This window comes from Nestor notabilis, unplaced genomic scaffold (assembly GCF_000696875.1).
Source record: "Nestor notabilis isolate BGI_N333 unplaced genomic scaffold, ASM69687v1 scaffold22782, whole genome shotgun sequence".
Classification (NCBI taxonomy): domain Eukaryota; kingdom Metazoa; phylum Chordata; class Aves; order Psittaciformes; family Psittacidae; genus Nestor; species Nestor notabilis.
Genome location: NW_009920066.1, coordinates 7,179 through 17,505, shown reverse-complemented (window position 1 = coordinate 17,505; position 10,327 = coordinate 7,179). Strand labels below are relative to the sequence as shown.

The 10,327-nt window shown below is 55.0% G+C and overlaps 1 protein-coding gene across 1 annotated transcript in view; it reads right to left on the bottom strand.

Moving 5' to 3' along the window:
• Nucleotides 1-820: 820 nt before the first annotated feature.
• The window catches only part of TCF3 (transcription factor 3), a gene marked incomplete at its 5' end in the record, with an annotated part of 13,713 nt that continues 4,206 nt past the window's right edge, over nucleotides 821-10,327 (bottom strand). Inside the window, 6 exons of the mRNA XM_010010523.1 lie at nucleotides 821-1,292; nucleotides 2,534-2,678; nucleotides 6,783-7,021; nucleotides 8,004-8,151; nucleotides 8,633-8,756; nucleotides 9,830-10,033. Of these exons, the coding sequence (XP_010008825.1) occupies nucleotides 2,536-2,678; nucleotides 6,783-7,021; nucleotides 8,004-8,151; nucleotides 8,633-8,756; nucleotides 9,830-10,033 (858 nt within the window). The remainder of the gene's footprint in view (nucleotides 1,293-2,533; nucleotides 2,679-6,782; nucleotides 7,022-8,003; nucleotides 8,152-8,632; nucleotides 8,757-9,829; nucleotides 10,034-10,327) is intronic.

The window sequence follows — 10,327 nt, the reverse complement described above, 5'->3', positions numbered from 1 at the left end:
TGCACTGGATCCTGCTGCTGGTTCCGGCTTGCTGAGGGCTTGAGTGAGCGCATGAGCCAGGTCGCTGCTCCCCTGCCTGCCACCAGCATCTGTGGCTCTGGCTGCTGCAAGGTTGCTGGCGCCATGTCCTGCTCCTGCCTTTTGCTCCATCCACCTTGGCCTCTTCCCAGTCCTCCAGCTTTGTTCAGTTCATCTTTGTTCCGTGCTGCCCCGGGAAGTGCCTCTGGGAGCAGGCGTTTGCTTGGATGCAGGGGCAAGGAGCGCTTCCCTCCGGCCAAGGCTTTCCTCTTGCCTCTGTGTTGACTCTTTGCTTACCTTGAAAGCGTCCCCGTCCCTCGGTTCTCTTCCACCCCCAAGGCCTGCTCCCTCCCGGCAGCTCCGGGATCACGATGTTCCGGGTGGGCTGTGGGGCACCTCCTCTCCCAGGTGGGACTGCAGCTTCTGGGATGCTCCAGGAGTAAAGCAAATCTTGCAGAGACCCTCAAAGGCCCTTGGTCACCTCCCAGAAGGAGCGGGAGCACGGCTGAGGGATGCTGCTGCAACTGGCTTTGCTGTTTAACTTCCTTTTCCCAACTCAGAAGCGGCCAAAAGCAAAGCGATGGTGACTTCAGCACAGGAGTTTGTTTTTGTCTAATGGAAGGTACAAGCCAAGCAAGAAAGAACATCCCCTTGCTGTGGCTACATTCGCTTTTAGTGGCTTGCAGAGCCGAATCTGAGAATTCCTCTCTTTATATCCAGTCTCTCTTAATACAATTTTAATATTCTGGTTGATTCTAAAGATGCAACGTTAACTATAGAAACAGCAGCAGAAAAGCATGTGGGGTACAAGACTTTTTTTTTTTTTTTATACAAAAAAAAATTCTTTTCGTTGCTTACAAAACATATGCAAAAGAAGCTAAAAAAAAAAACCAAAAAACCAACCCAAAGGCATTGCTATTTGTTCTACATAAAAAAATCTCATAACTAATGTTCTTTTTTTTTTTTGTTTGTTTTAAAAAAGAAATATCAAGCTTAGGCACAATTTTGCTGCTGGCTGCTTGTGAACAAGCCAAGAGAACACGCCACCCCCTCCTAACTGAGTGATATGTATTGACTGTTCTGCACTTTATACTTAAGGCAATTTTTGTTTGTTTGTTTTTGACAAGGTGTGTGTTTTCCACCCCTTACGTCACGCCAGGATCCATCCACGTGTGTCAGTATTAGCAGTACTAAAGTTCATGGGTAGAGAAGGTTGCAGGTCACACCGAGAGTTTTCTTCCTACAGATCTCTGGATCCAGAAGAAGAAACAGACCTATAAATGGAAAAAAAAAGTGAGAGAAACCCAAATGAGAATAAAACTGCTCCTCAAGCTCAAGGCCCCCTGCTGCAGCCTTGTCTCTGCAGGAGTCAGCCCTGATGCTCGATGTGGCCACAGCAGAGCCCAGACAGGAACTCACTGGGCTGCCAAGACACTCGCTTGGGCTCTTGTCTTTTCAGGGCAGCTGCAGGTGCAGCAGATGTCATAGAATCCCAGCCTGGTTTGGGTTGGAAGGGACCTTAAAGCTCATCCAGTTCCAGCCCCCTGTGGCCCTTCTCTGGACAGTCTCCAATAGGTCCATGTCTTTTGGGTACTGAGGATTCCAGAGCTGAACCCAAGACTGCAGAGGGGTCTTCCCAGAGCACAGCAGAGGGGGACAATCCCCTCCCTCGACCTGCTGCTCACGCTCTGGGGATGCAGCCCAAGATATAATTGGTCTTCTGGGCTGCAAGTGCACTTTGCCCACACATGTCCAATCCCCCAAGTCCTTCTCCCTTCATCCCCCAACCTGTATTGATAGCGAAATCGGCAGTACCTTGCACCTGGCCTTGTTGAACCTCATAAGGTTCACACAGGCTCACTTCTCAAGCTTGTCCAAGTCCCTCTGGATGGCATCCCATCCCTCCAGCGTGTCACCTGCACCACTCAGCCTGGTGCCATGTGCTCCAGGGTGTGCTGGTGCTGCAAGCTGAGGCACTGCAGCACAGGACCCACTGTTCCTGATCTCCTCAATCCCCCCTTGACATCCCTACACTCGAGGCCAAATGGGGTCAGCTACTCCTGGCCAAGCACAGGCTTCCCTTAAAAATGGGGACAGCACAAAGCCTGCATCTGCCATGGTCTCGCTGGAAGAATTTCACCTTATGTGTCTCTTTGGGAATTTCTGGAACCTGCTCATTCCCTCCCATAGGTCCACCAGGAAAACAAGTTGCTGGTTTCTGGGAGCCAAGTGGGGCAGGGCTGGGAGGCGCAGAGCAGAGCTGAGCTCACCCAGGGTAGAGCAAGCACCAAAACCCTCTATCTTGGCTACAGGGCTGCACCCCTCTCATGGGGCAGAGGCTTTGGGTCTCCCCAGACAAGCAAATGAGATGCACATGCAAGTCACCTACTGAAAGTAAATTAGGAAGGACACTGGCTGGTGCCAAACGAATGGGGCCTGAGCATCCATCCAGCGTGCACTGGCAGTGAGTTGGACCCACAGTGGGGTGCTGGGATCACAGGGTGAGGGATGATACCTTTACATGTGTCCAACAGGGTTGTGACCATCTCCTAGACCAGGATGTGAAGCTGAAAGTGTCATCTGGGGATCTCCTACTACTCCGGACACTTTCTCTTCTTCCCGACGCTTCAAGCAGGCTGCTTTAGGGTTCAGATTGCGCTCTATGCCAAAAACATCAAGGGAAGGAGGGAGGGAGGGAAGCAACCTCAGTTTGGGCAACAGCATCGCGCGTGGCAGCAGCAATCCAAAAGAGAGAGCAAGGACAGAGTCCCAGGACAGACAGATGGGACCATGCGAGGAAACCACCTCAGTGCAAGCTGCTCTCTGCCTGCTGCTCCTTGCAGTGGCTGCAGTAACTTGGCCAGACCCCTGCTAAAGCAGAACCCCATGCCCGGCTCAAACACCATGCCAACTGACACATGTGGTTGCTTTGAGAGAACCCCAAGCGCCTCAGCCAGCCCTCAGAGTTGACGACTGAGTTTTCCAAAGCTGCTTAATGGAATGCAGATGCCAAATTCCCATTAAGCATGAAAGGGGGATGGCCAGAGCGGCCTTGAATCCACCCTGGGCCGGGGCTTTGGAAAGCTCAGCCAGTGTAAACACGACCTCGCACGGAAAGCAGGAGTCACAACAGAGATGGACGCACACGCAGAGACACGGGGGGAAGAGAAAGGCCCCGAAAGGCACCTGCAGCTGTTACCATACCTCGTACTTGCTGCTCCAGGCCCAGAATGACCTGCACCGCTTGCTGTAGGATGATCAGTTTGGTCTGTGCTTTGTCCGTTTTTAAGTGCATCTGACACATGCGTCCCAGTTCTTTAAAGGCCTCGTTAATGTCCCGCACACGCACCCTTTCCCTGGCGTTATTGGCCATTCTCCTCTCCCGGTCCCTCAGATCTTTGTCCTCCAGTGACAAGGCCTCGTCTGTACTGCTGGGTTCATAGCACCACAGGGATTAGTCAGGGGGGTGGTAGCAAGGAGGGGGCTATATGTTGCCATGCTGGTAGTGCTGCTGGTGTCCACTGCAAACGGTTCGAACAGCCTCACTTTGCAAAGCCAATTTGTCTTGGGCACTTCCTGGAGCACTGCAGGCTACTGGGGCTGTGTGTTGCCTCTGTGAACCACGGCAAGGTGCTGCCAGCACGGGGCTGGAGGGTGCTGCCAGGGGTGAGAGTGGGCAGGGGCTGCAATATCAGCACCCGCACCTTCTCCTCTCTGCACGACTTTGCCTTCCTGTTCGTTTTTGGCTGAAAACTAAAAGTTCAGGGTGGGTTCCTCAGCCAAAACCATCAGGTTCATCTCCCAAGGAAAGGCTTTTTGGGAGAAAACCAATCTCTATTTGTAAGATTTCCTTCAAAAATCACATCTGCAGCAAAATCATGGAATGGTTTGGCTTAGAAGGGACCTTAAAGCTCATCCAGTTCCAACCCCCTGCCACGGGCAGGGACACCTTCCTCTAGAGCAGGTTGCTCCAAGCCCCTGTGTCCAACCTGCCCTTGAACACTGCCAGGGATGGGGCAGCCACAGCTTCTCTGGGCACCCTGTGCCATTGAAGGTGTTTTGGTCAGTCAGGCCCAGACCTTCTTACAGGTGGGGGGGCAGCAGCAGGGGCCAGATCCAAGTGCTCCAGCTGCTGCTGAGCGTCAGTCTCACATGCAGACACTGAATCCAGATCCTTCAACCCAGCAAAATCACACTGGAAGGGGGTGATTTTCTTTTCCAGGCACTGTCAGGAGTTTTGGGAGAGGCTCCACCACTGGCAGCACTCCAGGGGTGCCCAAAACAGGCAGGGATTGGCAGGGGGGGAAAGGCAGAGTCGTGCTGGCAGCACCTTAAAGAGTGGCCTGGCCTGTAGCCCGTCCCCTCCACACCCCCAGTTTAGGGTACAGACGACCTTCTCCCCCAGAGCAAAAATTCTTGCAGGAAAGACCCCTATCTGAGGAGGGTCCTTGGGTGAGACCTGGCACTGGGACAGATCATGGCCTTCAGCTCCAGGGGAGCCACGTGGGGATGAGCCTTCACCGAAGAGGGGCTGCAGAGTCAGAGCCTTCCTGGGAGGGAGCCTTCAGATGGTCCCAACTGCATGAATGGGGAGCAAGGACTCCCCAGGCCAGTGTTTGCCTGTGTGGGACAGGAGGCTGCCCTCTGTCAATGCCTGCATCCTCTCCATGCTGTCTTGTCCCTGCCTGCACCCCCTCCTCACTGCCACCTTCTCTCCAGCATGTCCAGGATGGCTGGGGAGAGCAGAACCACCGGTGACCCACCCATGGCAGAACCCTGCTCAGTCCTGGCTGATGGCTCCCCTGAGGAGGGACACAGCTCCAGCAGCAGATGAGCAGGATGGGGTCATCTCCCTGCCATCAGCAAGTAGTTTGCATGGCCCCTGCAGGGTCATAGAATCACAGAATAGTTTGGGTTGGAAGGGGCCTTCAAAGCTCATCTAGTTCAACCCCACTGCAATGAGCAGGGACATCTTCAACTAGATCAGGTTGCTCAGAACCACAGCCTGCCTGGCCTGGAATGTCTCCAGGGATGGTGCATCCACCACCTCTCTGGGCAACCTGTGCCAGTGTTTTACCACTCTCACTGTAAAGAATTTCTTCCTCACATCCAGCCTGAACATTCCTCTTTTAGTTTAAAACCATCACCCCTCGTCCTATCCAAGTTACGTCCTCCAGGTGATAAGGATGTGCGGTGAACTTGTGCCCTGCTCAAAGGGGGCACTAACCTGCCTGGCCCCCTGCAACAACCCCTAATCTTCTTTCCCTTTCTTCCCTGTTATCTACTGATGGCAGCAGGAGGATCCTGGCAGCCCCAGCTGGGTCCCAATGACCTGAATTCCACAGCAGCAATGCAGGAGAGGATGTGGGACTTGACTTCTCTCCTGCAAAGCAGCCTAAAGGCTAAAGCTGGCAGCAGAGGGCCGCCCTGGCTGCCTGCACCAAGGCCTGTTACAGCAACGTGTGGGGCTCAGCTCGCTTCCCTCCGGGAAGGGTTTAAAAAGGGACAAGCGTGGGAGACCAAAGTGAACACGGTGCCAACTCTGCCTGCCCCCCACCGCCCCACAGCTCCTGCCTCAATCCGCAAGCAGCAAGTAGAAGGTAGAGAGTGGGACCCCCGAGAGGTCACGGCTGGGGACTGTCTGTAGGAGATTGGAAAGAACAGAACTGAGAAATAAAAACTGGAAATAAAAGGAAGGGGGAATTACTAAAAAAAAAAATAAATAAAAAAAAAAGAGACAGGAAAAAATATACATGTTATGAAAGGCAAAAAATTACAAACTGAAGAGAGGCACAAAGGACTCCAACATCAATGCAACAGCAGAGGCCAGCAGAGAGGAGCACAGCCAGGCACAAACCAGCGATGGTGTTACAACAGCCTCTGCAGAGAGAAAGGGGGTTAACCTGCCACGGGAGCACGAGCATGCACTGCAGGATGCAGGAACCAAGCAGCAAAGGCCTCTGGAGCGGGAAGCCAAGGCCTTATGCTTCCCTTCCCACTGGGATACGGGGAAGCACTGGTGGCTGAGGGGGATGCCCTCATGGGAAGGACAGAGGAAGGGAGAAGAGGGAAGGAGAGAGGAGGGAAGGGAAAAGGGGAAGGGCAAGGGGAAGGGAACATTTTACTTCACAGGAACTGAAATACCTCGAAGAAATAGGAAGGGGAGGGTGGAAGGGAAGGGAAGAAAGGAAGGGAGGGAGGGAGGGAGGGAAGGAAGTGTCTCCATCCCACTGCCCCTCCATGGCTCTAGCGAGGTGTTCCCGGGTGCCCACAGCCATGGGGCCGGGGGCACAGAGCCCTGTGCTGGGTTGGCCAGCAGGGACAGGGCAGCGCCTGCTGCTGGGAGCAGAGCTGGGCTCTGTGCTTGGAGCAGAGGCATCAGATCTGTGTCCCCTCTGGGAAATGTGGGGGGTTTTTGTTGCATTCCCTCATTTTGCTGGCCAAGCAGCTGAACCAAACACCTTGCTGCAGGACAGCGAGGACGGTGCAGGTGCCCCCGTGGGGACTGGCATGCAGCACGCGCGGTGGCAGCGGGGGGCAAAGGAGAGAGCAGCAGGGATGCAAAACCAGGTTAAAAATAAAATCATTAAAAAAAGAAAACCAAAAAACAGGGAAGTAAAAAAGGACATCAACGGCCTTGAGAACCCAAGGCCACAGGGCAGAGAGACAGTGCAAGGCACCACAGCACATGTCACAGGAGACAGACAGACAGCCCCGTGCCGATCAGATACGTAAAATATCACCACTCCGGGACCCTCACTGACCTCTAACTTGTTGCTCCAGGTTCAGTATGACTGATACGGCCTGGTGTAGGATTAGCAGTTTGGTCTGTGGTTTTTCGCTGTTTAGGTGGAGTTGGCACATGCGTCCGAGCTCTTTAAAGGCCTCGTTGATGTCACGGACCCGCAGGCGCTCACGGGCATTATTGGCGACCCTCCTTTCTCTCTCTCTCTCGGCTTTTTGCTCTGGGGGAAGAAGATCGTCCTCCTCATCCTCATCTTGACTAATGGTTTAAAATAAGAACGAGACAGGGACATTCCTCGCGTGCACTCTCAGCACTGGTCAACTCACAGAAAAGAAACACACATCGAGGCACCAAGACACTGAGCCCCAAGAGCCAGGACACCCGTTTGTCCCCGCTCAGTGTCCCGCGCTCAGACACAGGGACACATGGGGACTTTACACAGAAGCTATTAAGGTTCTTCTTCTGCCTCTTTTTTGGGATTTGTTTTGGTTTTAAACAACACAGAAAGAAACCACAAAGCGATTAAGGCCTGAGCTTGTTGCTAGGAGGTTGTAAGGTGGCCTGGAGAAAGAGTAGGGGGCAACATTGGTGTCCCAAGCTGGTGTTTTGGGAAGCTGCAGCCCTCTGCCTCCAGGACAGGAGGTGGCTGCAGTCTGGAGCAGCAGGGCTGGCACTGCCCCTCTGGGCAGCAGCACCCTGGTGAGGTCTCCGAGCTGACAGTGAGGTTGCAGACAAGCCAGCACGCTGGAAAGACTCAACCTGATCCACTGCCGCAAACCTGACTGGATGTGACAGAGGATACAGGAGCTCAGAGCAAACAGTGGAGATGGCCAGAGGCAGGGAGGAGGTCAAAAGCTTCCCAGCCCCTGACTGAGGGCAGTTGAGCATTCAGTCCCTTCCAGTCCTTTCCATGCATGGCCACAAGCAACGCTCCAGGAGACCACGCAGGTGGGTGCAGTTCGTATGGGTAAAGGCACAAGCCCTCTGCTTTAGGAGCACGAGGAAGCCCTGAGGCCACAGGGATGGAGGCCAGCAGCAGAGGCTGGCAGGGAGCCCAGGTTGGGCCATCTCTGTGTGAGGACACCCAAGGCTCCTGTGGTGGGCAGCGCCTGGTGGGTCTGTGCCATAGGATGATCCCGGGCCAAGCCCAGAGCCTGGGGGTCACTGTGGCTGTACCCCAGCCCAAATGCCCCCAGCCTGGTCATGTGTAAATGAAGGGAGAGACCTGTTCAAAGAGCACCTTGTTCTGTTCCTGGAGGGTTTCAGCTCCTTCTTCTCCTCCTCTGAGTTATCTGCCACCGACGTGTTCTCCTCGTCCTCCTTCTCTTCCCTCTTTATTTCGCTGGTTCCCGAGGAGACACTGCTTCGCCCCAGCCCCCCTGACAAACCTGCTGAGGAAGCAGAGCCACACATGAAGGTTGGAGGAGCCTGACCCACACAGAGGATTTGGGGGGGCACCAGGCCTTGGTCTTCTTGCACTGCATCACCAGCATCTGGCCTCCCAGCCTCATCCTGCATTGTTAATCTGCAGGAAGAGGAGTTAGAGGGGTGCTGGCTCTGCCCTGCCACCACTCCCCGCTTTCCTCCTCCCCATCTTCCAGGTCCAACTTCACTCAGCAGAGCAGGGCCCAGAGCAGTGGCTCTGTGCACCCAGAGCTGGCAGAAGGGACAGGAACGTGTAGGCTAAATCTCTGGAAAAGGCTGAAGGTAGGAACAGCCCTGTGAATGCTGCAAAGAAGCACCAGCCTTGCAAGAGCACCCATCTCCCCCCAGGCTGCTGCTGCTGCGCAGGGCAGGACCTAATGGGTGACCCGAATCTCCCCCGTGGCAGGCAAGCCCCAAGCGTGCACATGAGCAGAGCTGCCTTACCGCTGTACGTGTCCTGCTGCCTGCTGAGCTCAGGGAGTGAGCTGGGTTGTGATGGAAGTGTAACATGGTTGTGGAGCATGTTGGGGTTGCTGGACAACCCATCTTCAGGGTGACCTCCTCCCACCTAGAGCAGAACAAGCAAAGCAAGCCTTGAGGGGGGGAAGCATCATGGCCAGTGGGGATGGGCGCAGCCACTCTGAACACCTATGCTAACCAGGCTGAGGTGCAGCCACATGCCCTCCTCACACACTCCCACTATCCAGACTGCAGGCATGCAGGAGGGAACAGCCAACCTGCTCCAGCACCAGCTCTCCTCCAAGGACCATGGCAGGGGCACTGCAGGTCAGCTGGACCAAGCAGAAAGACCCCATCAGTGCTGCCTCCCCCTTACTTGCTCAGTAGCTGAGTCTGGGGAGCTCAGGAGGGAAGCACGTCTGGTTCTTTAGAGGGACTGGAGATGTGTTACTGTTTGCTGCACCAGGCAACCAGCTCTCCTGTGGTCACCAGCCTCTGGACAATGGGGACCTAGTGACCCAGCAAGGGAGGGACCCCATCATCCATGTGCTCAGGGCACCCAGGAGCTGTCGTGCTCCCTGGAGCCTGAAAGAGCCATCACACATCAGCACTCCCCAAGTGCACAGAAGGACGTGGTGCCAGCCTGAAGGGTTTGCAGCTGAGAAGTCCTGGCAATACCTGGCTCTCTATACCTGTGTCCTGCCCTGCACCAGATCCCTCTCCTCCTTCCTGCATATCCCAGGGATGGCTTGAAGCTGTTTTGAGGGATTCCCATCCATGTTAGAGGAAAGAAAAGCTTTCACCAATTCTGCCTGCCCTGAGAAGGAGCATGAGCAAGTGGCACGGGCGGCTTGTGCCCAAGAGCCACCACTGTGCTTGGTGCTGATTCAACCCTCCTGCATGAACAAGGTGAGACGCTGCATGTCACCCATTCAAAGCTGTCACCAGCTGACCCAACCTGGACCTCACTGAGCTCTTCTCACAACAAAGGCAACAAGGCCAAGTTGGACACAGGGGCTTGGAGCAACCTGCTCTAGTGGAAGGTGTCCCTGCCCGTGGCAGGGGTTGGAGCTGGAGGAGCTTTAAGGTCCCTTCAACCCAAACTCCTCTGGATACCAGGGCACCCCAGGACACGGGTCCCCAGCATGTCCCCACCAGCTGCCGTGATGCTTCCACACTTACCAGACTCGGGTGCCTGTTCCCCAGGGACATGACTGAGGCTGGGAAGGCCTGGCCCAGGCTGCCCACGGTGGCACTGTGGGCCGGTGCTGAGCCCAGCAGGCCGTGCATGTCCCCATGGTTGCTCGGCATGGCGCCTGTCTGGCCCACAGCGTGATTCCTCAGCACGTGGATGGCTTCATCCAACCTGTCTTCCATTTTGTTTTGCTTGAAGGACAGGAGAGAGGAACATGGCTACGTTAATGCCTGTGAAGCCAGCAGCCCACTGCAGCTCTGTGTGCTTGTGGCAGTCATGCACTCAGCTACTGCAGGCTGAAATAACCCCCTGGAAGAGTCAGTGTCATCCCCTAAAGGCACAAGTGATCACACAAGTGGAACTGGGGTTGTTTAACCTGGAGAAGAGAAGGCTCCAGGGAGACCTTAGAGCAGCTCCAGTGCCTAAAGGGGCTCCAGGAACCCTGGAGCGGGGCTTTGGACGCGGGATGGAGGGACAGGACAAAG